At 39.4% G+C, this 26,549-nt stretch overlaps 1 protein-coding gene across 2 annotated transcripts in view; it reads right to left on the bottom strand.

Moving 5' to 3' along the window:
* The window catches only part of LOC135494802 (A.superbus venom factor 1-like), a 190,526-nt gene that overhangs the window by 5,530 nt on the left and 158,447 nt on the right, over nucleotides 1-26,549 (bottom strand). Inside the window, exons 33-36 of one of the 2 annotated variants that reach the window (XM_064783091.1) lie at nucleotides 24,255-24,368; nucleotides 23,728-23,811; nucleotides 18,382-18,544; nucleotides 17,817-18,290 (exon numbers count right to left, since the gene is read on the bottom strand). In XM_064783091.1, coding sequence (XP_064639161.1) covers nucleotides 18,417-18,544; nucleotides 23,728-23,811; nucleotides 24,255-24,368 — 326 coding nt within the window. In that variant the 3' untranslated portion in view covers nucleotides 17,817-18,290; nucleotides 18,382-18,416. Of the gene's footprint in view, nucleotides 1-17,816; nucleotides 18,291-18,381; nucleotides 18,545-23,727; nucleotides 23,812-24,254; nucleotides 24,369-26,549 lie in introns of those variants that run through there. The other variant, XM_064783090.1, reaches the window with a different exon arrangement.

Genomic DNA, 26,549 nt, shown 5'->3' with positions numbered 1-26,549 from the left:
CATTACTGGAAATGGTTGTATGTTTTCTAGAGTTCTGTTTACCCCCTAAGGAGTGCCAACTCCTGCTGGATTGCTATCTACCGATACGACCTCCTTTTTAATTGGAGCATACTTTTGTCTGCATAAAAATATTCCAGCAATAAATGGCACTGGGATCGCCAGCCACAGATAATTAATTTTACTCCAACTTCCTCGGGAAGACTCGAGTGTTGATGGTGTTTCTGGCTCTGCTACATTCGTTAGGAATTTGAGATGGTGGCAATTCTTTTACCAATTTTCCATTAATACGATCCATCCTTTTTTCCTTTGATACATTGGAGCGTTTTCCCTCGACCAAGTGATCTGTTTAACTGACCTCTGTTTTTAGGTAGCAGAGAACAATTCGACTCAGAGGCTGTTACCTCTTTCTCTTGGGGCGTTGTCTCCTGCAGGTTGTTCGCTTCACTTCGCATTTATTTCCTGTAAATTTAATGGTCCACCATCGGGAGGAGCTGATGCTCTGTTACAGTTACTAAGTAAACTTGTGGTAGCCACTGCCATCAGCCCAGCCATTTTTAAACTACCGCTCCAACTCATTCATCACAATGTAAACATTCCTATAAGGTCCTTGTAGAGATTATCTCTGTCACAATTCGGTAAAGCCAACCTGTGAAGGACAAATAAGATCTGATAGCCGTTTTGCTAAAGGTGTCATTAACCCTTGAGGCTTAAGTGTTCTGATAGATCCTGTGATATTTTAAGATGTTTTTTTCTGACATATAGTCAAGGTCATTTAAAGTTATTTGCTTCCCAGTTAATTCTTTTGTCTTGCGAGTGGCAACTAAAACCTCAAGATCTCCCTTTGCGTGTGTACCTTGTTCGGACAAGACTTGTCAAGGAGTGACTGGATTTTGACTACTTGTCTGCTGTCCTGTCAGATTTAGTTGGTTTTTAGTTAACTTTAGTTGATTGTTAGTCTGACTGCTAGTCTGACTGCTAGGTGGTATTGAGGCCAATATGACGTCTATCAAATCTTCACTAGACTCTCTGTTACGTGTTTCTCTGCTCATTCGAGAACCAAAAATTATCTTGGGAACTCTTAATGTAAAGTCAACTTAGATGACTTATTTTTTCTTAAGAGATCTAAAATTGCATCCCTTTCATTTTTTGGAATTATGTCGTTTTCCTGTAACGCCATTTTCATTGACTTTTCATCTTTATTGAAAAATAGTACTTACATACGAATAGTCTCCCGGAAGTCCCTCACAACAGAATCATATTTTGAACTAACACCCTAGTAGTAATTCCGTAATGCCTTCCTGAAAACACCTGCATATACTTTTCAATTCATAGTTCATATTCGCAGTTGTGGTTGTAAAAATAACATCCTCATTTGGTGCCAAGGTCATGTCAAATATAACATCCTCCTGAATGGGAAATTTGTAAAATGGCATGTGGGTTGACAGCAATTCAAAGTCAATTGGGATTTTGTACCTCTTGTCAAATATGGCTTTCAGAATCTTCTCATTGTTAGTTTTTCCAGCAATATCAGTCAAAGCTACACCAGATCTTAATTCTCTGAGGTAACTATTTTTGATTCCCTGAAATACTTTTCCCTTTCCTCATTTGTCAACCACAAATCTTTGCATTTGGTGTTAAATTGTAGTTGTCAACTTCAAGAAGTTTTTCCATTCCCTATTTAACAGACAATTTCGAAATAAGATTTCTACCCAAATTATTTACTACAGAATTTTTGTTGTTACCTACGACCACAACTTCTGCCGACTGCCAGGTATGAAGAGTATTTTCATATAACTTTGGAATTCTCACATACAGAGTTTCCTTTGGTTGCGCCGTTGAGGGATTGTGAGTGATAACGTGATGATAACGTTCAGCCTTCAAACCTGGGGGAACACGATTACTTCTTTGTGGGTTTAACACCTTTCCAGTTGCCATTTATTTAGGAAGATTTCCTTAGATGAAGATTTCCTTACGAATATTTCCTCTTCTCCTGCCAGGACGCCTGCTTCCGCAGGAATGCCTTTACTCTCTCAACCAAACCATAAACAATTGAACTGACAACAACGAACAATAAAATTATGAGATGCTCTGCCAAAAATCCAACAACAGCACCTACTGATCTCAGAATGAACGAAACAATGGAACCAATAATGCCTGGTAGGGCTGCAGCCGATTTTGTCGCTAATTCTTTTAACCACTCCGCAAATGTCTTTAAGTCATCTTTTACTCTATCTGGGATATCTGGTTTTGGAGGCTTTAGTGGAGTTGGACCTGGAGGTTTTGGGCGAGGAGGTTTTACCGCCCAAAAGGAATTACCGATAGAAAGACCTGAGATTGTGAAAATCATTATTACCGTAGTTACAATTGCTCCAATGGTTAAGCCTTCCAATTTGAAGAGTAATCTTAATCTATTCATTCGGAGGGAGCTTTGAGTCTGGTTATTTCAGAACATCTGTAATTAAACGAATCATTCTGCTTGTGCTGCTTTCCATTTCTCTGTCCAACTCAAATAACTTTTGCCGCTCCTTACCCAGTTGGTCATCTATTTCAACTATTACATTTTTGAGGTTATCAATTTTTTCTTTTAATTCTTCCTTTTTCTTCTTTGAGTGCTTGGGTTTTTTTTACCTCTTCGGTCACACCTATTTTGTAGAGGGCTTAAGGGTAAAATCTTCTATATAAATTATCCATTTCTAATTCTTCATTTACCTCCCCAAATTAGTCTTCTTTATTAGATTTACCACCTCCACCTTCAGCCATTTATTTTACTTAAAATACTATCCGGAACTGACTTTTCCAGAGGATCTGACTTTTACGACTCTATTTCCCGTTTTTTAATTGCTTTTACACCTTCAGATAAACTATAGATAATCGAGATGATAACAATCATCAAAAGGATGATAACATTTTCAGCCAGAAAACCAACAACAGCACCTGCTGATTTCAAGATGAGTGAGTGAAACAATCGAACCTATTATTCCTGGTAGAGCTACAACTGATTTCTTAGCCAATTCTTTAAGTCCTTCCCTTACTCTATCTGGAACGCTTGGCTCTGGCTTTGGGGGATTAGGGGGGTTTGGGTTAGATTGAGTTGTTGCCCTTATGGCATTACTGATAGTCAATTCTAGAGTGGTTAATATCATAATGAATGCTGTTACGAAGGTACCAATTTTTAAACCTATTCTTAAATCAATCTTAAAAAGTAATCTTAATCTATCTTTCAGAGGAATCTTTGAATCTGGTTTCTTAAGAAAACCTTTCCATATTCTCTTCCATCTTCATCTTTGATATCATATTCATAGTTAAGGGATTTCAAATTTTCCTTTTCTTTGTCTAATAATTCCATTATTTTCTGTTTCTTCTCAGCTTCCTGGTCGTATTGTTCGTCAAGTAGTTCAATCTTATTTCTAAGTCTGGTTATAGTTTTAGTCATCTCTTTCACATTGAGGAAAACTTTTTTAACTTCCCAGAACCGAATGCTTCTTCTAATTCTTGATCAGGTGCACTGATGTCATTAATGTCATTAATGTTTCATTATGATTGTTTGAGTCAGAACTTTCATCATCACTGTGAATAACATCTTCGAATTGGACTACTAAATTTGATCTCTGTTCTTTTGGTCTGCTGACTTTGGTTCGTTTCTGCGATGATGATTGAAATTCACGAGCAATGGCCATAATTTCAGATTGTTCTTTTAATTCTCCTTTCTCGTCAATCATTTGACTAATAATTGGTCCGATCTTCAAATCTTATGAAGTTTTTCAAACTCTTTTGCAGCAGCTGTTAATTCCAGCGCATGTTTAAGTTCAGGATCTTCAATAGTCTGATCTCTACCCGAATTTAGGGTATCTAGGATATAATTTACTGATGTTCAACTCGTCCTGCTCTCCAATGTCGATCGAGCTAAAGTTTTCCATTTCTTCGTTGAGGAGGTTTATGGTTTTCCCATCTACTTTTATTAACAATTGATTTCTTAGAGGTTTATATTCTTCCACAAAAGCGGAAAGTTTTAGTATGTCCTCTTTTGCTGCACCCCATTCTATTCCTTTTTCCTGGTGTTGGAGCTCAACTGAGATAATCTGACTCCGAATCTAAATTACTTCCTTCACAAGTTGCTGTGTTGTAAGTTATCCCATCGCCAGGAACTGGATTGGTAACAGCATTTTTCCTCAGAATTCATAGGGGTATTATCACCTATACCATCTTCGGGGATGCCTTTACCCATTGGGGATCTTTCTCCTCCTTCAGCCATTCAGATTGACTAAAATACCACACAAAACTTACGACTCCACCGGCTGCGGCAACTATAATAAAAGTCATGTTTTCACGGGTGGTGTAGTCATCAGCAAGCAAACAGTCATTTTTAATTTACCCAATTTATGTTTTACACTAGTTGCCTCAGGCGGTTGCAGTTCCACTATCTTTTTATCCATTGTTTTCAATTTGTAAGTTTTTACAGGTGGACCTTTCAATAAATGAGGCGCAGTATTCTTTTAACTGTTGATGTCATTTTTCCCAACATTCATTTTTGGTGACGCTATCAAAATGTTATTGTTGTAATTCATGATGTTGGAACCGATAACGTATAGACTAGGAGCAATTACATAATGCAATCTAGTGTGAGTTTTCGGCAATTGCCTTTTGATACCTTTGAATTGAGGAAGGAATATAATTGAGTCTTTTAAAAGTTTGGTAAATTCTTTCTGGGCATCGAATTCAGTGGCTGTTGCTCCTGTAATTGGAGTTCGGGTGAGTGCCTGGGCGCCAAGTATGCAGTACACGTTTGTTCGGACAGAATCATTCAGTTTCTTATACCACAATTCAAGAAACCTATTGACTTTAGTATCATGAATTTTTGATACGTCTGACAACGATTCTGTTTGATAACGTCAAAAACATTTTTTTTCCTGATTAACATGCCACTTGATGAAAGTATCAGGATATTTGAAGGTAGCCATTTCAGGATCCCAGTCCACATTAAACATTGGGGGCATTTTATTTTCGTGAACCTGCATCAGGAAGAAATTTATTTTTGAGTCATTCATATAATAGCCAAGATCGGTTATGTTAGGATTATAGTCTGGAACACTCCATGAAGTCCATCCATTATTATTTTCGAACACCGAAAAATCACACTCGTCTTTTAACCCAAACTCGCTTAACAACACTCCTAGCTTTCCACGGTTAATACTATTATTATTCGTTTCGTTAAAACTGATTTCACGCGGACCAGGTAAGTTTTTGTAAGTTTTTCATAATTTTACAAACCTAATAATAGGTGTGAAATCTATAAAACGATCTGATCATTAGAGTTTTGTGTTTCAAGTGTTCGTTGACTGAAACTCCACAGCCGCTTGTTGCAAACCATACTGCCATGTAAAATTGATTCTGGCAAAACGACAGTGGGTTTTTTTCTAGCCGCAAACAGTCTGCTCTATTTTTCAAATTTAAAAATCCCCATATGTACTCATCAGGTTTTCCTAACAACTCAATAAAATCTCCCCTGCGGACACTTAACCCCAAAAGATCTTTTACTTTTTCCATTACGATTAGACAATACTGCTGTTGTTCTCTTTTTCTACAGGTGATCCAAAGTTTATTGGTTATCTCCTGGAGATTAAAATGTAACACATTTTTGTTGTGCCCATCGTTTTCCATCCGTTCTCTGAAACCCTCAATGAAAGATTTTATTGTGTATAGTCCATCTGGAAGTATAACGTAGTGACTGCCACTGCCCTTTTTGATTATGAAGGCATCTTTTCCTAGTTTCCTAGAAATGTTGTAAAATGTACAGCGAAGTCCAGTGAAGATAATTCTCATACCACCAACATTAGTCAACAGCTCATCCAAATAAGCGGCTTATAAAGGCCCTTTTTTATTTTTGTGTATATTTAATTTTCTAATTTTTTAATTTTTGTGTATTTTTTTATTATTGTGTTTTTTGTAAACTGTTATTTGTGAACTGTTATTTCTTAAGTTGAGTTTATAAATGTTTTTATTTTTATTTTTGGTGTTTTTAGTGCCTCTTTATCCCGACGGGTGTGTAAAGTTTATTAGACAAACGAGATTTCATGGTGTTGGTTTTTATTTTTCCCATTGTAACCAAAGTAAATCTCAGGATTTTCCTTCAGGTTTCCCTCTGGACTTTTGTCATTTTGTTGAAACGTTGTGGTAGGTAAACTGTGATTTCAACTATGCTCCCCAATTCTGAAAACTCTGGAGTAATTTCCAATCTTTCACTAAACTTAATTTGTGTTTTAAAAATACCTTTGATTTCGTATTCATTTTGCGGTCAATTTCTAGGCCTTCAAGCTCACCAAAATTCTTTTTTGTTTTAGGTTTTAAATCTTCGTTAAGTTCTAAAAATATAGAAAGGTTTTCACTCTCTTCAACGCCTTGGTTTTTTAGTTTCTTTGCCCTCCATTTAAAGTACTTTTTTTGTCAAATAGAGAAATTCAACGAGTTTTTAACAGTTTAAGAACAAATCTATATCTTAAATTGAAAAGTACAAAGTACAAACTAAAAAAGAGGTTTTTATATGTTTGTATCTCTGAAGTTTTATTAAAAATTACAACCAACATCTAAACTCTGAAAAACATAAAAATAACTTAAAACAATTATTAGAGAGTATCAATAAAACATTCACACCACCCAACGAACCACCACCAGAGGAACCCCAACGGGATGAACCAGATGACCCGGAGGAACCGACTTCACAACCGATAGCAAAAGAGGAAGATGTTTTGGTAAAGGTTGGAAAAATGTTAAACAAATTCGATAACAAGAGAGATTTTGTAGCTGTACAATTTAGATAACCCCAGGAAGCAACAACCCTGGCGAAATACAAACAGAAATTTGTTGAGGTGTTATCGCTTCTCGACAGCTCCCATTTTAAGTTAACTGTTACTGTGGAAGTTTATTTTATTAAAGCATCATTTTTGAAGAATAGCACATAAATCTTTCATGGTATCCATTCGCCATTTGAGGTGGTTTTTAAAATGTATAAACCAGAGGCTGTGCATAAATGTTTGGATTACATCAAACTACAAATCGAGGAGAGGTATTCTAAGGGTATCGGTTTAACCCTTGGCAAGATAAACAAATCTTATTTATATTTAGTTGCATACAGAGACACCATAGGCGGGCACTTCATTAAACTTCCTTTTTCAAATCAAATTCGATAATTAATGTACAGTGTAATGACGGGAAGTGTTTTTGTGGAGTTTGATAGCAGCACGCTATGAACCAACTAATGACCATTGTAATGCTGGTTCCTACAGGAAATATGAAGGAAAATTCTAAATAGATAATTTTCCAGTATGTGTAAAAAAAGATGTGCCAAAAATAGAACGAGAAAATGATTTGAAGATCAATATTTTGGGGTTGAAAACTCGTAAGGTAGGTTCAGAAAACATTCTGGATTACACTTTGGAACCACTCTATCTGTCCAAAAGTTTTGAAGATGAAAGCGTCATCGATATTCTGTATTACCAGGAGCATTACATGCTACTGACAAATATGTCTGTGTTTTTTCGGAATAACAGCAGTCATAAAAAACATTTGTGTAGAAGGTGTATGAATGCTTTTGATAGGGAAGTGACTCTAGTTAATCACAAAAAGAAATGTGGGGTTCTTGATTATTGTGAAATCAAAGTATGACAGAAGGTCAGCGCAGTAGCAAATCTAAAATTTAAAAACTACTCGTTTAGAAATAGGGCTCCTTTTGTCATGTACGCTGATTTCGAAGCAACTAGTGCACACGTAAGGGATGCTGATGGCCCACATGTTGAAGGCATGTTGAAGCCTCTGCAGTGGGGTGTTACATTCACTCAAATTATCCAGAACTTTTTGAAAGTGCATATTTTTCATACCGTGGGGAGGACGTGGTTGATTGGTTTTGTGAATGGTTAATGCGGAAGGAAGATGAATTTGGGAAACTTCTGAAGACAGAATTAAAAATGGAGTTGTTGACTAACAAAGAGCAAGCAAAGTTCGAGTTGGATAAACAAAATGGACAGTGTTATTATTGTGGTAAAACAGCCGACTCAAAGAACCCTGAAAATGTTTCGCGATCATGATCACTCTAGCGGTAAATTCAGAGGTGCAGCCCACAACTTCTTTAACCTCATGGCAAAACACGCCAACTTTGTCCCGATTTTCTTCCACAACCTTAGTCACGACGACTCCTAGCTTTTCATCAAAACATTGGTTAAAAAACCCTGATTAGGATGACAAAAGGTAACAGACTGAAACTACTCCCAAAATATGCAGAGGAGTATATTTCTTTTCAATTTGGTTGTTTACGGTTTTTAGACTCATTCAGATTTCTACAATCCAGTTTGGACAATATCACAAAGTCAATGGCAGATGATGACTTCAAAATCAACATGAAGTTTTGGGAAAATATATTGATTTCAACACGAAACAGAGGATGGTGGCGAAAACAGACTTTGAGAAAGACTGCTTCAAATTAATGAACAACGCTTTCTATGGAAAAGCCTGTGAAAACATAAGGAAAAGGTACAATGTTGAGTTGGTGACAGATCCCGGCATTGCTTTGAGAAGAAACGCCAATCCTAAGTTCGATTCGGAAGTTTTATTTTATGAGGATTAGGTTGCAATTCTGATGAGAATAACAAGTATGATGTTCAATTAACCAATTTACATTGGGGCTACAACTCTGAAGGAACATTTCGATTTCAGTAATTGTCCAAAAAACACCCTCTGTATGATAAGAGTATAGTGAAAATCCCGGGATATTCTAAAGATCAGTTTGCGGATGATGAAATGATAGAATGTATTGCTTTGAAAAGTAAGATTTATGCCTATAAAACTAAAGCCTCTGAGTTTAAAAAGTTAAAAGGAATCAGTCAACATGTGGTAAAAACTGGCATTTCTTTTGACAACTACTACGGTTCGTTGGTTGATAGAAAAACATGGTTACATGATATGAGGGTGTTAACATCTGACATGTTTGTGAAGGAAGTAATAAACGCAGTTTAAATCCATTTTATGATAAGAGAAATATTTTAGACGACAGAATTTCAACAGTAATCCGTATGGGGCGCCAGCTACCTTTTGTTGTTGAGAAGTGAATTAAATGTCTGTTTAATGAAAAAAAGCACTTTAAATGCAGCAACTAACAATGGAACTACAATCAATAAAACAACAAAAATTGAAATCAAAAATGGGAAAAATCAGAATCATAATTGAGGGGAAAATTTCTGCCGGGAAGTTAGTTGAAAGTATGACAGAATACCAAGATGTGGTCACAATACCAGATCCGATAGGTGAATGGAGAAACTATAATGGGAAAAATATGCTGGAACTTATGTGAGTACAAGAATCCGAAAAAATATTCTGAAAATTTCAAATGATGGCGTTAGAAACGTCTTTTAGAAACAATGCAACGTACTCTCTACTATACCACAGTAGAGCATTTCACTGTTGTCGATATCGAATTAAACAGTGAACATTCTTCTGTGTGTTTGCTTTTGCGCACATTCTCTGCGCAACGAAGAATACCATTGAATATTATATAAATATTGCACGTCAAGCCATAGAATACTAATAGTCAAAATTATTTGTCAGGTCAAAAATTATTTCACGAGGCTTTAAACCAAACCTTGAAGAAATCGGCCCAGCAGGTTTTGCACAGCCACCCAAACAACTGTCAAAGTGATTTTTAATCGGCGGATACGCAAATCATGTATGGAGCCAAGACGTGTACATTATGTACTGTAGACAGTGTGTGTTTACATTAGCAGACGATGTTTGTTTGAAGCGAGTCCAGGCCCAACTTGAATGCCTTGTACTTTCTGTTCGTGGATGTAACAGTCCCACCCAATGCAACCTACCTACTTTGTGGGTGTAATTCAAGACCCTGACAGTATCACTGTGCAACTTCCTGGCTTAAAACGCCGTAAATATGCTGTTTTTTATCGTCGATTTCGTCGAAATCTTAATGGCCGCCATTTGCAATATCGCGTCATCGATGACGTCAGCCGTGGAATAATGCCGTGGAATAGTCAAAATTATCGCATGGCACGTGGTCGTGAATGACGCGACGTGATTGGCTCACATACTAATGAGGTATGATAATCTGGAATATTGTTGAATGACCACGTGTTTTTAATTTGTACTATATATATAGTTTTTGACTGTAGCCGAATAGATGATAAATCAATAAATCAATTTGAATTTGAAATTTTGACTCTTTTATTTCATTTTAGCAGTGAGGATGGGCGGCTACAGGCGGTATCATTTCCAACAACATGTCACAATAAGAGACCTTTTTCCCCTATGTGCCAGGAGTATAAGGGGTTGGGGTGGTTAGGTCCTCTCATTCCCAGCTGCCAGTCACAGTCTGGTAAATTTTTGTCTCAAGTTTGGCAATGATCATGGGTCGGGGTCCTATCATTCCCAGCCACGAGTCACAATCTGGTAACTTTTTGTCTCACGTATGAAGTTTGGCAGTGATCATGGGTCGGGGTCCTATCATTCACAGCCACGAGACACAATCTGGGAACTTTTTGTCTCACATATAAAGTTTGGCCGTGATCATGGGTCGGGGTCCTATCATTCACAGCCGCGAGTCACAATCTGGTAACTTTTTGTCTCACGTATGAAGTTTGGCAGTGATCAGGGGTCGGGCTCCTATCATTCCCAGCCACGAGTCACAATCTGGTAACTTTTTGTCTCACGTATGAAGTTTGGCAGTGATCATGGGTCGGGGTCCTATCATTCCCAGCCGCGAGTCACAATCTGGTAACTTTTTGTCTCACGTATGAAGTTTGGCAGTGGTCATGGGTCGGGGTCCCATCATTCCCAGCCGTAAGTCACAATCAGGTAACTTTTTGTCTTACATATAAAGTTTGGCAGTGATCAGGGGTCGGGGTCCTATCATTTCCAGCCACGAGTCACAATCTGGTAACTTTTTGTCTCACGTATGAAGTTCGGCAGTGGTCATGGGTCGGGGTCCCATCATTCCCAGCCGTAAGTCACAATCAGGTAACTTTTTGTCTCACATATAAAGTTTGGCAGTGATCAGGGGTCGGGGTCCTATCATTCACAGCCACGAGTCACAATCTGGTAACTTTTTGTCTCACATATAAAGTTTGGCAGTGGTCAGGGGTCGGGCTCCTATCATTCCCAGCCACGAGTCACAATCTGGTAACTTTTTGTCTCACGTATGAAGTTTGGCAGTGATCATGGGTCGGGGTCCTATCATTCACAGCCACGAGTCACAATCTGGTAACTTTTTGTCTCACATATAAAGTTTGGCAGTGGTCATGGGTCGGGGTCCCATCATTCCAAGCCGTAAGTCACAATCAGGAATTTTTTTGTCTCACATATAAAGTTTGGCAGTGATCAGGGGTCGGGGTCCTATCATTCACAGCCACGAGTCACAGTCTGGTAACTTTTTGTCTCACGTATGGGCCCACTCATTGTTAATTCAAGAAGCGGATAATAGACGGCGAAAGCATCTGGCCAACTGTGAACTGTCTACTGTGTAAGTGGAAAATGGAGACAGTGAAGAGTTCACTGTTTTGTGCGGAGCATGCTCTGAACAATGACACCGCAGATTCTGAAAAAGCAATAATTTTTGAGAGAAGTATTTTCTCAACCCATCATTATCTTTTCACGCTTGAACCTTTTGGAGGGGAATTTGAAACCAAGGCAGTTTAGTAATCTCGAGGATAAGTATTCTGAGTACTATCACAAGATGTGTGAGACAGGTAAACTCACCAAGTTTATAATTTATTTTAGAACAGATCCGAAAGTTTGTTATGGGAGATTGCAAGAAAGAAACCGCTCAGAAGAAAATTCGATTAGTTTAGAGTACTTAAAGCGTCTTCACAAACTTCATGAAGAAGTATTCATTAAAAACCGAGAATATTTGGATGTTCCTGGTATCGTTATTGTTTTAAATGGGAATGATAGAATGGAAGATGTTAGAAATATATTTATGAACTTCATGCATACTTTTAAATCCAAGTACTGTTCAAGATGTGAAATCAAAAAACCTAATGATTATTATTTTCAGAATAGCAAATCTTTAGATGGGCAACAAAATTATTGTAAAGACTGTAGTACGAATTATGGTAGGAATTACATGATAATAAAATATAAAGACCCAAACTTTAATACGAGTCACAAAATGCGGGTTTCTTTATCACGTTGTGATACAATGGAAACACTTAAAAAGTACATAGGTTGTAATAATAAGTTTTTTATGATTGGTTGGGGTGGCAAAGAGGTGACAATGTTACTGAGAACAAAGAACTTGACCATGTTTTACACGTATCTCGTTTTGGAGATGTTCTAGAAGTATGTTGGCATTGGTCAAATATAAATCTGATTAGTCGATAAGAAAATCGTAGTAAGTGTGCAAAATTAATTCCCAATATGTACAAACTTCAACATTAAAAAGCCCAGCACTTTCTTAAATGATACAAGTTTTCAAATAGAGACAAAAGTATTCGAATCGTTAAGGGTTTCAAAATTGTGGGAAAACACCCTAAAGTGATTTTATGTGTAAAATTGGTAACCACTCATTGAATTTTTCTGAGTAACCTTTCCAATTAACTAAATCATATGTTTTACCCTTAACGGTTTTGTAGCATAAAACCTTTTAAATTTTGTATTCAATTTGTCCTGGGTTTGAAACGGCTCTGAGCTCTTCTGTGCAAAAATAACCGTCTATGATTTCTAATTGATAAGCCTCAAGTTGGTTGACAACAGGTTTTGTGAAAATTATTTGTTTTATTTTAAAAACTTCTTCTGTAAAATTAGGAAGGTAACCTTTAGAAAATATGTTTTTTACTTGGTCATCCTTACGCTATCACCAATCTTGTATCTTGGAGGACCATAATCTTTAAGTAGAAATGCACTGTAGAGATTGTACCATACTGTCCCGGCGTTTTCTTATTTTCTAGCTTTGATTGGTTTCGTTGCGATGGATGAGTGAAATGTGTTGTTGTAACAATTCACTATGTTGTCAAGAATCTCCAACCATTTGTAAGTCTCTTTTGCAGTGAAATATTTCCACATTCTTGTTTTTAAAACTTGATTAAATCTTTCCACAACAGCTGCGTTCTTGCTTGTGAAAGTTGAGAACCAGTCGATGCTATTTTTCTCCTGCAATTCTTTCAGAAACTTGTTGTAGGATTCTTTACCATCGTCAAATTGTAGTTTCTCGGGTTTGGCTTCTTTAAAAATAGTGACCAATAAATCTTTAACTTCCTCTCCCTTCTTAGTCTTGAGAGGTAAAGCCCGAGCGTAACGACTAAATAAATCATTGACAGTTAAAATGTATCTGTATTAAAATATATATTGTTTTTTTGGTACTTCGGCTTGCCATTGTTGGTCTACGTATGAGACCAATTTTTTTAAAGTGATTGGTTTATGCAGTTGGTAGGTTGGTAAATTGGCTAGGAAATCTTTTAGTTTCTGTACTTGATAAGTTTCCCAGCGGAAGCAGACGCTCCATCAGATTTTATTTTTCCCAAAGTTGACTTGCATTTGTATATAGTCCACAGTGCTTTGGGGGTTAAAGTACAAGTCTCTCAGATATTGCTCTTTTGAAACTTCTTTCTCAGAAACTTCTTCCTCTGGAATTTCTTTCAACATTTATTTAACTATCATTTTCTAACAGTTTGTAAATGGCTGGAATGATAATTGGTGCTGTCGTAAACGTCGTTGCTGGATATCTTTTCAAAGCCACAGATAAAAATGGTTATGAAGACAAAATGAGAAGACATAATTTAGCTGGACGGTTTTTGGGAATTTCAGGATTGAGGTAATTTAGTGTTTTTCGCCTTATTGGTGTAGTATATGTAATAAGCGTTGCCTAAAGTAGATGTTGGAGTGTTGAAAGTAGGATCGGCGACCAGAAAAAGGGGTAAATTATCATTTTTCGCAATTAATCAGGCGGCTCGGGGAGAGGTCAATGCTTTATTACGTATACTTATGTTTATGGTGTAACCATAGCGGACAGTCACATAGGTGCACAGAAATAACCATAGCGGACAGTAGGTAATATATTTTTGCATTTTAAGTCACTTTATCGAATACTTTGAACCAAGCGCTTGTAATCACATATTTCTATTCTGGTATGCTAGGGAAATGTATTTTGCGTCAGGACTTAATCGTACCAGAAATAACGAATAATGCGTTTTTTCTACTATCTACATGTAAGTGCTGAAACAAAATTGGAAAAGCATCAAACACGTTTAGAAAAAAGGTTTATTGATGGACCAGAGGAAGAACAAACATACTGCAATAGAAAGCCACCCAGTCCTTTAAATCGCTGTCATTGTCAATGATACATGTATGGAGAGAAGCTTATAAGTGGCCACATATCAAATTAGAAAGGTCCACGTCAAATAGTGAAGTAACGTCCTAATGCAAATTGCCCAAAGCAACCATTACGGCACGTTTTGGTCATTAAGTTCGAGCGTTTATGAAACGTGCTCCCGTGGACGATGACGGCGGCGGCAGATGCCACGAAATTGTACAAGCTGTCTACAGGGGGGCTAAAAAGGAATACCAAAATATTTTCAAACTGCAGGCACATGTGATCCAGTGCCCCATGAGTCACTCGGACGTTTTACCGGGTCGGTTCAATATCTGGCACTGGCACTGACATATTTTTTGCCCGAAAATGCAAATACAGTATTTCAGGGTCACAAATTAATTTCTAAAAGTAAATCTGATGGTCAGCATTAAGTTGAATCCATTCAAATTATAAAACACAAAATATAAAAAAGATATAATACAGCCTCACCACAGCAAGTGGGGGGCAGCGTTCACCTAATGCTGGTCAGTCCCGTCTGCTGCACTGACTTATATTCTATCTTGTCAATTACATGCCTACACATATGCAGTCAGTACATGTAGGTTAAGGCATAGACAGGACTACAGAGACTATACCACAAACAATGAGGAACCTGCAGAACTAAAACTGCAGATGGCAGCACCAGTACTAAAAGGTACACTTCCAGTGCATTTTCCATTAAATTAAGTTTTGTTGATTTTCTCCCTAAAACTCATCAAAATAGAATCAAGGACCAATAAAACAACATTTTTGGTGCTATTTCCCCATGTAGAGTGATTAAGGGATGAAATATTCAACAATCATTGACCTGGTAAATGGCTTTCTCATTACAACCATGGTCCACTTGCCTGTAGGGCCCCCTATTGGCAGGTTTTGTTGTGCATGTTCCTCATTGGAAGACACATGATCACGGTGGATAACCGTAGCGGTTTAGCGACCAGACGTACGGTTCAATGAACTGCCGCTTATGCACTCTAGCAGACGACGTGAGTTGAAAATCAGTATATGAAATAAAATATTGAAGATATGAATACATTTTTTGCGATGCTCTTGCTAGATACAATTTTCTATCCTTCAGATGATAACGCGATGGTTTTTGTCGTTTATAAGGCTATTCAATTACAATTTTAAACAAGTTTAGAGCCCCTGCATTTTCGTCGACGTTTTCTCACAAAAGCTGTGAAGAAACATTGCTCCCGAAATAGAGTAAAATATTTGGCTAATTGAAGGCAATTCCCGCGCCTCGAAGGCAAACACTATCAACTATTGGTAGTAAAGTTACATTATAGATTGGGAGTTATGACTGTCTGTGCCATATCTCAAATTGTTAATTGTTGGACCATACAACCCGTTCACTTTCATTGTGTTATATTGCTAAACCAGTGTACAGGAGTATCGCACTGTCTCTCAGCAATGCAAAATGAAAATTACTTGCTACTTCGTCAGTCTTAAGAGTCGACATTACAGTACAAGATAGCCTTGCAAGATTGGCGTCAATTCGAAAGGCTTCGCCATAAAATGACGTCCTTGAACATCATAAAATTTTCACCTTGTGAATATTAGCTCCATTTCTCGAAGTAACATCCACATGGGCATACTGATATAAACTACAACGACTGCTGATGTATGCATAAAAAGCAGAACCGGATTAAATAACAGGAACTTACCGAAATTGTAGCAAGAGGCCATGGGCTTGGCGCTAAGCTGAATGTAAAGATGCTCTTTTGTTTCCAGGGTCAGATTATATAAATATTCCGTCGCAAAACTGAGCTAAAAATGGCTTCCAAGATGCCCGGGTGCCAAATAAAGAAACACGAGCTATGCTCGGTCCATCTGATTGTTCACACAACTTCATATAATGAGTGCGATTAAAAGTTGAAGGTTGTTACAGAGATTAAATCTTACTAGTTGCGATGGTTACTTCGAGAGTTACAACCCAGTAGACAACCAGGACCTGCAGTCTGGACCTTTACATCAATCCATTGAAGTTCAGCTTGAGACAAACCAGTCCATTAGATGCATGGTCACAACCTAGGACAACTACATCATGTAGTAAATATAGCCTGGACCTTTGTGTCAATTTTTTCGAAGTGCAGGTTGTGAAAAACCAGTTCACTCGATGCGTGGTCACAACCTTGGGGCAACAGTTAAGGACCTTAAAGTCCACACTCCAGGCCAACCTCAAACTTCATATTTCTTGTTAGATATGATAATCAAATACTTATAATTTACAAATATCCATCAACATTTTCAAAATGTAACCTGGATCCACCCCAAAACAAGCTTTTAATCGCCGCTCGGAGGCCGTCACAAAGAAAAAATATCTAGGTCATTTTGCAATTTAGCGCTCAGCTAAACGGAAGTGACGTGTTACTGAGGAGCATCGGTATTAACTGGGTCATTCTATTCAATTATAACAATGAGCGACAAAAATTCCACGATATCTTCGGATTTGAGCAACTTTCATGATGAGGATGATGATATTGTGCAGCAAGAGTGGGAAGAGGATGTTCAAGAAGACGTGGAAGAAGATGATGGGGCCATTCAGCCGTACATGTTTGAACCGGAGGGAGATGAACTTGACGAAGCTGCCGATGGCAATGCCAATGATGTAGAAATGATGGCGGGTGATGTTGCTGAAGAGCCCTTGGTTGATCACACAATTGTGGAAAATTGGAGTTTGAAACTCTATGCAATGTATCGATATCATGCCTATGCCTACATACCTGGGACCTAAGCCAAGCCTGCATCTCACAAAGCCTCGACAGTACATAGGCATAGGTTGGTCTGCTGCACTACAGAAACAATAACAATGCATATGCACATGATCATGCACGCAGTGCATGTATTGTTCGTATTGGCCTACGTACGAAAAAATTGCATCACTGTGCATATATTTATTTACTCTGTTTTTTCTCCTACAGGTGCACCTGTGGCTCCTGCCAAGTTTTGCCCAGAAGGGGCGAGTGTGTGTGTTGCCGTCGGGTTGCAGAGTTTGCAGAGAAAATGGAGGGGCTGGAGTGCTTCACGCGTCACAACGACTTCGCCTACGCCTGCCTTAATCGGACAGTTTTAGAAATTGCCTGGCTTCAATATCGGCATCAGTACGGAAGACAAACATACGATGGTCCAGTGCATGAAAGTTGCGACACCTTGCCTACAGGCAAGTCTTCAGGTGGACTTATGGATACCTCGAGAAAGACATTCGAGTGATTATCCCTTCTTGTGTTGTATCGACCATTCGTGCTTTTTTCCCTGCTCCAGGTCTCGAGGAAGATGTTATTTATCAGGGATTTGCTCATGGGGAGTGATATGGCAGATGGCATGATTGTAAGATTTCTCATTTGTAAATAATACAATGCACAAGAAAAAAAATTATTTAGAAGTACTTACTTTTTTATTCATTTATAATGTACATAAACAAGAGTTGTTCCATCTGACCCCCCCCCCCCCCCCCTCACCCAAAAATTTAGCATACAGAGGAAACACAAGCCCATAGCACAACATTATGTCAACCCCTCCCTCTCACACAGTCTAAGGCTGCCACTTAATGTTGACCACTCCGGAGCTGCGATGAGGATAGAAGACTGGCCACATAACAAGTGAAATTTCCTGTTAATTGTTCTTGAACATGTTGAAGCGTTTGGCATGGGCAGTTTGCTGCATCTTGACGGCTTCCTCTTTGGGTGGCCTTTCAAAGGGCTGCCACTTTATGTTGACCACTCCGGAGCTGCGATAAGGATAGAAGACTGGCCACATAACAAGTGAAATTTCCTGTTAATTGTTCTTGAACATGTTGAAGCGTTTGGCATGGGCAGTTTGCTGCATCTTGACGGCTTCTTCTTTGGGTGACCTTTCAAAGCAGGTGTAGGATTGTCTCTCCTGGCAATCGTGTAGTCCTCCCCAGTCAAAACCAGCCTCTTGACTTCCTCCGCAAACTTGTCAACATAACCTGAAAGAAACGACCAGCATGAATATTGTTCCACCTTGACTCTCTGTCTACAAATTTACCATGACAACTACTAGGTATTGTTTTTACCTACCTGCTTGCGTGCCCTTATCGATGCTGCTGCTTGCCCTATGTTCCGCACACGACTAGCTGAAGGCTCCCTGAAATACTCACTTCTTCCGGCAGGAGCAGGAGCACAGACGTCAAGGCCAGGATAAAGAATTGTTGGGACGGCATCAGGCTTTCTTCTAGAAGGTCTGAAAACGAAAAACACAACTTGTTTCAAACAAAGCTCAAATATTGAAACAATGCCAAATATTTAGGCCTAAGGCTATTATGACCAATGACCAATGCTAATGGAATGTACAAGGCCTGCATAGTATTATGACCCTATGGGCCTGGCTATAGGTAGGAGTTCCAACGACAACGCTGACCAACATACCGTCGCAGCAGCCAGCCATTGTCAAAGCAAACAAGGAAGGAATCATGTATGGTGGTGGTGGGGCATAGGGAAGGCTACTCAGGCGGCCTAGAACCAGTCCAGAGAACCCATGCAGTCCCTTGAAACCCAACCCAAACTGTCATTAATTAGGGAAGAATCGATCCGTCCGGATTTCGAAACTTTTTTAGAGGCAGGCAAAAACGGCTTTCTTTAGGCCTACATTCGAAATTACGAAGCGTAAGTACTTTGAACGTTGAGTAAATTAACCTCTTTGTATGGTAATCCGCTTTAATTGCACATTCCAAAGAAGGGATATCCACAAAATAACCTTCCGTGAAGTGCTGGTTGCAAATGACTGCCGACGTATTTTGTATATCAGGCTCAACGAAGTTCAGCCTCGATCTTTTCACAAACTTTACCCATTTCCTACGTACCGGTTTTTATATTTGTCGCATTCTTACACTTCCCAACAACACAATAATTCGGCATTATCTTGAGCTCATATCATATGATTGTGACACTGTACACCATGAACATGAAGTAGAATGGCGACATTCCCGAATGCGTCTCCCTAGTAATACGTCCAGGCCGAAGATCTCCGAAGATACCCGAATAACTTTTTCTTTAGCAGCCGACGAATATTCGTGATACAAAAGACTAAATAAAACTCAATTCTAGCACAATATTTTAGAACTGAATGTTGTTTTCTCATTGATATGACGTCGTTGACTTAAATTTTGTTTGAATTGTGGACTTTAACAGCAAATCCTTTGAAATGGAGGTTGAGACAAACCAGCCCAGTAGATGCACGGTCACAACCAGAAACAGTCTGGACCATTACATAAATTCCTTTGGAATGTAGATTGGTTGCGACAAACTAGGCCAGTGAACAGCCTAAGCCAAGACAGCCATGCAGTAATTGTCATCGGCTTTACAATAGGGACAACCAATAGTTTCAAAGTGCAAGGCAAAGGACCAAGGGATATGATTTTCTTAGCCCGCATTGATAGCGAGTAGAAAATTAACAGATACACTTGATTTTTTTCAAATGCCACATACGGTTTTCTTTATTCAATCAATTTTGAGGTAAGTATTACAGTGAAAAAGACTGAAATACTAGAATTGACCGATTCTTCTGATGATCGCGTGGGTGAGCACTGAAGTTGGATGGGAAGTGCAAGGTGTTCGTTTGGTTCTATGAGTATGAGTGTAGCTCAGCTCCTCTCTCTCCGTGATCTGTGATGTGGTCACCAAAACGTTCAAATGCAGCTGTAGATCATTCCTGTAAAACATGATGAGAAAACTTTTTAAATTTTGATAGCCAAGTTTTATAATACAAGACAAACAACAACTGATAAGACGCTAATGATTAGTGATCAAGGTAAAGGTAGGAACTACTGAGGAAGTGCTAATGATCAAGGAAGTTCATTAATATGATTGAGAATAATATGGGGAAGGCTCAGGCCTTGATGGGGAGCTCTTCGTCAATAGGGCTGGTGATTGGGGGGGGGGGGGGTATATAGTTAGGATGATGCCATCATGGCAGTTGACCCACTAGACGCTGACGCAGTATAGAAAATAGGTGGGGAGAATGTGGGAAGGAAATTAAACACAACAGGAGAAGGATAGGTATTTTTGCCCGGAGATAAGCATAATGATCCCAAGACCAAAGTGTAGGATTTGAATTCAAAAAGACCTTAGCCAACCCCTTGTCCTGAATAGTTTGAGGTCTCACTAGCCAGTGGTGATCAGGTCGGCCAAAAAACTAGTTCTTCAATCTCGAGTGATTACCATGGATACAGATGGGCTTACTCTATCCTCATGGCTACTTGTTCAAATGTAAATGTCCGATGTTTTTTTGACGATTATTTGAGGAAAATACCGGCTTCCTCTGTGTACTTACTCGGTGAGCAGGCCCTGCATGCTATTTATAGCTCAACAGGATGTTGACATCGACTGGTTCCTGTGATATTGCACATGTTCTCAAAGTAAAATTTCGAGGGCAAAAAACTCAAACAAAAGCCGCAACGACAGCCTATTTTTATATAAAAGATTGAAAAAAAAATCGTCAGTTGGCTTTCTCAATGTAATGAGTAGATGTGTATGACATTTGTTTTTCCCTATCCTTGTTAATCTTGAAGTTATAAGGCATAGAGGTGAAATTTTTCAAATTTACGTTAATATACAGGGTGTCTCATGCATTGTGCTGCGTCAGTCTATGAATGACTGTATGTCTAGATGTCGTTGAAACTTGGCCAGATGTATTCTAGAAGTGACAAGCTGTTCAGAAATGTATAGGTTTGTGTGAGAGAAAGGTACTGCTAAGTCTACAGCCGCTGGAACAGGGGTATGCATGAAATGACGTCACGTCATTTTTGGAGGCAGGTACGCCTAGGTTCCGCACCGGCTAGTGAGACCTGAGAGGAGAAGGTGCGTTGGAGTTGGTGCGCATGCGCTTTCTACGGAAAATTGAAATGGCTTGTGCTGTGGACGAGTGGTTTCAGGTTTCACGGTTGGGTTTTGTCATGGTAACGGGGAAATAGACATTGAGACCAATGTACTTTCAAGATTATTGCATTATAAATGGGACCAGACCGTCGACATCCTCCCACATCCCATGATATTGACGAAATCGTCGTCGAAATCGTCGTCGAAGGACCGATCATGTTGGTGCACATGCGTACTCAAAGCAGACTCAAAATCTTTTGAGGATTTTTGCCAGTTCAAAGCCCGATTTCTTCGCGGAAGGAGATAAATAATCTCTGGCAACGATGCAGATTGTTGTTTAATGCATTTCGATTCGCACCAGGGTATCGCCAAACTTTGATTTGCCCCAATTTAGACGAAATGTCCAACCGAACAGCGGCTACTCTGCGTAAACAACATCGCGTCCCGCTGCATTGTTTTGGAAAAAGACAATCTCTCCCCAGGTAAATTGCTGTGCATTGGCGTATACGATTCGCGTGCAAAAATGTCACCTGGGCGTGGAGGTTTTCTCGTTCCGGGTCAAGTTTTTTTCGTTGACGGTATACACACACTCTCTAACCATATAACCAGGAGCTCCCTATAATAGGAGTGTGATGATCGGCCCCTATTGGATGCATTGTGCTATGTACAGTGTGCATGTGTGTATCGCATTGTTTGTTGACATTTCAAGTCTCCAGAGTAGTTTGTCAATTGCGCTGTTTATTTACATTGCCAACCTTACCCGATGACTTCAGAACGATGTTTATTATTGTTTTGCTATGTGGCAAGAGTTATTAGTTGAGTAATGCATCTTTTAGAGCCGGACTTTGACATCGTTTTAGATCAGACACTCTGCCGCCATTTTGACAACTTTAAGTATCACGTGACAGTGACTTAGCACATGATTGTTTCGTCTGCTTGTGCATGAATTATACCCAGTTTTGTCTGGCGATAAAATGTGGGTGAAAATGTCAAATAATTAAATATATTAGGGATGGAGAGCAAGAGCTTGGACTAGAAAAACAAGCAGTGAAAAGAGACAACATTTGTTATTTTCGTAATGTTGCGTTTATTGTACATTTCTACAGAGACTCTGCATCGCCTCTTCAATATTTCGAAAAGAAGGTCGACTCGATTCGAAGGTTGTCAAATTGGGTTGAACTCGTCGTAACAGATTGTGCTGAATCGCTTCTATGAATGTGTGAAGTTTCGTACCATAATTAGTTTCAGAAATAGCTTAAAATACAAAATTTGTGACTTACCTAAAATCAATCTGGTCGAAATAAAAAGGTGGCCGTTTTTTCAGCGCATGACGTCAGCGGGAAAGCAAACTCACACAGTGCATCTCCAGCCTTATCCTCTCTGTCACTATTATCTTCCATGTTTGAAAGTCTCTGTACATCATACATTACGTTGGAGCGAATCCAGTACGCACTCGGCGATAATGGCGGCAAATTCTAGCAGGGATGCAAATGTATGTCAGTTCGGGGCGGTAAATTCAAACCAGGGTCAAATGGGGTCAAACGATATTTTTGCTCCGTACCGCCACCTGGTGATAAAATTGAAACTACTCTATTTTATATCAAAACTTCTATATCATGCATTACTGTTCAACTTTAATTCAAGCTTCTATCTGCTGGAATAAAGCGACAAAAAATTATTTTTTAATTTAGGCTTTTTATCCCCTGGTGAGCTGAACTTGAGTCGAACGGCGCTAATTTTTTCCTGTCAGCAGCATTTCCTGTGCTGTTCATGTCAAATCCCAGATTTGAAGTGCCCAGGTCTTACGGTTACAAAATGCCCGATTTTGTCCAGGGACCGACGGATGACGGACGGACGGATTGATGGAAGGACGGACACTATTCGAATAGCTATTGGCCTGGCTCCGCTGACTTTGTCAGCTGAGCTATGTGCTACCTAGAAAATCATGGCAGAACGGAAGTTTTTAAAAACTAAGTCCAGCAACCACTCTAATATATGATCAAGCATGTCGCAATCAGTCGAATTCGGCGGTTAATCTGTTCGACTTTTCAATTTTTCTGCACAGAAAGGAGAATAATAAAATCTGAATTATTGTAAACAGTAAAAAAACACCTCATGCACTATAATACAATGTATCTCTATGATATACTTTATTGTCGTTGTCCGTTGGCCAGGCCGCAATCCACGATTACAATACTGCATAGCCACATTCATGAAAGGAGGCATGTCTTCAAGCGCGCATTCTGTCTGGATTGGCTAGTTCAGCAATGAATTGACAGACTTGACGTAACCGGCTGGTTATCATTCTGATATTCTGACCAATCACTAGTAATCGACACCATTTCTTCAATGAACGGCAAAGCCAAGATTACACACTGCGGCCCAATGCTCCGGATTGGCCCGAGCGTTATTGGAATGCTAAATTATGACCGCCTCATTGTTGAAAAGGGGCTGGACAAAAACTACACGCTGAACTATTCGTTTGAAACCGAGAATAAAGTATCTGAGACACTGTAGTTCAATACTTAAAAAGTCAGTGATAGTTTTTACCTGGTTTGAGGCTCCGTTCAACTTGTGCGGTCATTGTTACAACAGGTTTTCTCATCAATCTCTTTCCTGCCTTAACTTTGACAGCTGAAATGAGAACAATATTCACGGTCAACCATGGTTGAAGGGGCATACACAGTATGGTTATTTTCCTGACAGACTACTAGGTGTATTATAAAGTTTTGCTCGGAACTGCCCAACTACGCGGCACACAGGGAACTGAGGGTAAATGATTGTCTGTTCAGAATTATATTTATCGGAGCCCCGTACATGATCATGGTGGTTACCCGGACATATGCCGGATAGGCCACATTTTGTTTGGGTGTTTCACATTGTCGCCTCTGAATAAACCGACACATTCACCGAATTCTTAGAAAACTGACAATTTTTCTGAAATTCATTTTGACATAAACATTTTTTACATGATTGCAGTTCTGTTTTTTCAATTGAAACAAGTGCAATTAATATCAACCGGGTAGAATTTGTAGCTCGTGCAAAAGACGGAATATACAATATTAATTGGGTCCTACCGTAATCATAAGTGTTACATGCTTCACGGAATAAAATGGTCCTATTCTTGACTCGAACATACTGTCCTCTGTCGAGATGAGTTCGGTTAAATCCCCAATATTTGGCACACGTTCCTATTGATTAGAAAAACAAATTCCTTACGTAAGATATGTCTCGAGTCCGCCTAAAAACCGGATTCCACTGCTTATCAACCGCAGTTCACCAGTAGAAAACCACTGAGTTAGTTATACATGAAGTACACCAGGTAAAACACATTTACGGCAAATACAAGTCTAAAAAAGAGAGCGATATATTCCTCTTTTATTAATTTTCTTCTTGGCTCTCCAATTAATTTAGCTGCCCTCCGCTAAGATGCGGCACTAGGAGATGATAAAAGATCTTGCTGCGGCAGACACAAAATCCTAAATTGCTCTTGCCTGGAGCGGACCCTTGAATTTATGCAGCAGTCAAATAGAGCCCTGTGCCCCCCCCCCCCCCCCCCGGTCAGGCATTCGACACCAATTCGACGCACAGAAAGATTTGAGAGGGTCAGGATTCGACATTTGTTCACCCCGGGATTTTAAGTAATTCGACATAAACTTTGGCTGCAAGGGCTACATGGTCAGAATTCGACCCTTATTCACCTGCATGAAAGAGTCTTTTCAATAGGAATTCACCATGTGTATAAAGGTTAAAAAACCCAATAAACCTGAATAAATACTTTCTGTCATTTTCTTGATTTGCAATGGAATTTCAAAGAAATATTTTGACTCATTGCCAGTCAGTCCAGCACAATAATATAGGTAGCAGCATCTAATTCATTGCACTGCATGATATGCTGGGGCCCAGGGAAGTGGCTCCTTCTGGACCAAAATATATTTCATGATAAAAAGACCAGGTAGCTGACCCTCTCCCCCCCCCCCCCAGATTTGCTCTGCAATGGTTATGGCCGGCTTGAGATCCCAAGGTGTTCCGCCTGAAGCGAAACCTGACATTGCGCCTTAAGACAAAGAAGAAAAGTGGCAAGTTTGAAATACATCAAATGGGTGTCACACACTGACATACAGGCACGGAAGTTACCATCTACAGTCATGCTTTCGAATGCTTTGTCGTGAATCAATTCGACAGGATTCCACCGTAGATTTAGACTAGAAATGGCGCTGAGTTTGCTAGCAGACTCGGGAGTCTCCGCCACGGATGGGGTGTGGGAACGTTGCGGGGTGGGGGTGGGGATGGAGGAGTTGTTACCAAATGAGTACTTGGTAGATCACTTGCAGCCGTAAATGCCTGTCAATATAGGCATCTGGAAGAAAAAAAGGGAGGCGAGATATTTGTTGCCTTCTTTATTTTACACATTTTAAAATATGTGGCTTGTTTCACATTGAGTGTTTGACATAAATGGCATCGAGAGACAAACATACGCAGTACTCATAATGGTGGAAGTAGATACTGTACATGTACATGTTGACTCTAATGAAATGCGATGTACATCATGAACATACAGCTAGTTAATGAGAAGTTCTTAAAGGGGGAATGCTACGAATGTGATATTTGGTGCCGTCTTCCGTTCTGATGTTGGTCAGGTGATAAACACCACTGAAGATAGCATCTTGCCAGGCGTCGTCTGGGTTCCTGCAAATGGATGAAGAAAGACTATCTGACATGAATTGTAAAAAGTTAGAACATGAAGAGCCTGAACATGAAGACAAGTGTAGAATCGTTGTGCGGATTATAACTAATTTTGTTATGTTGATTAATACAAATGATGCTTAAAAATAAATTGTTACAGTGCAGATTTACTTACAAATGACGCAAAGCCTTGCTAGGTGAAGGGGTCTGAGACTGAGGTGAGGTTTGTTGGCTGGACGGTAAAGATGATGTTAATTCCTTGGATTGCGAACTTGGAGTACTCATTCTGAAAGTGTCCAACAATGGAGTGTCAATAAATGGTCTTACAGTGTGGACCCCATGTAGCAGTGTTGCAGACCAAGGCCAAGGGGCTGAAGGCAGTGTTGAAGACCAAAGGAAGGGGCCGAAGGCAAATGGATGTGTGTAGGCGTATAGTAGTAGTAGGCTAGTAGTAGTAGTAGTAGTAGGCTAACCGTGTACTCTGAGGGTGCCATGTCATGACTATGATTCTGATTGTACATCAATACGTGAGCTAGGGAGCATATCCCAGGGCCCCATAACCGTGAATACATGGTAGGTAAAGTAGGAGCAAGAGTAGTAGCAGCAGCAGCCTAGTAGCTGAATGCACGGAATGTAGGCCAAGGCTCTACAACAGAAGTGAATTTGCCGACAACAACCAACACTTT

Source organism: Lineus longissimus, chromosome 10 (genome assembly GCF_910592395.1).
Source record: "Lineus longissimus chromosome 10, tnLinLong1.2, whole genome shotgun sequence".
Classification (NCBI taxonomy): Eukaryota; Metazoa; Nemertea; class Pilidiophora; order Heteronemertea; family Lineidae; genus Lineus; species Lineus longissimus.
This window is presented reverse-complemented; position numbering and strand designations above follow the sequence as displayed.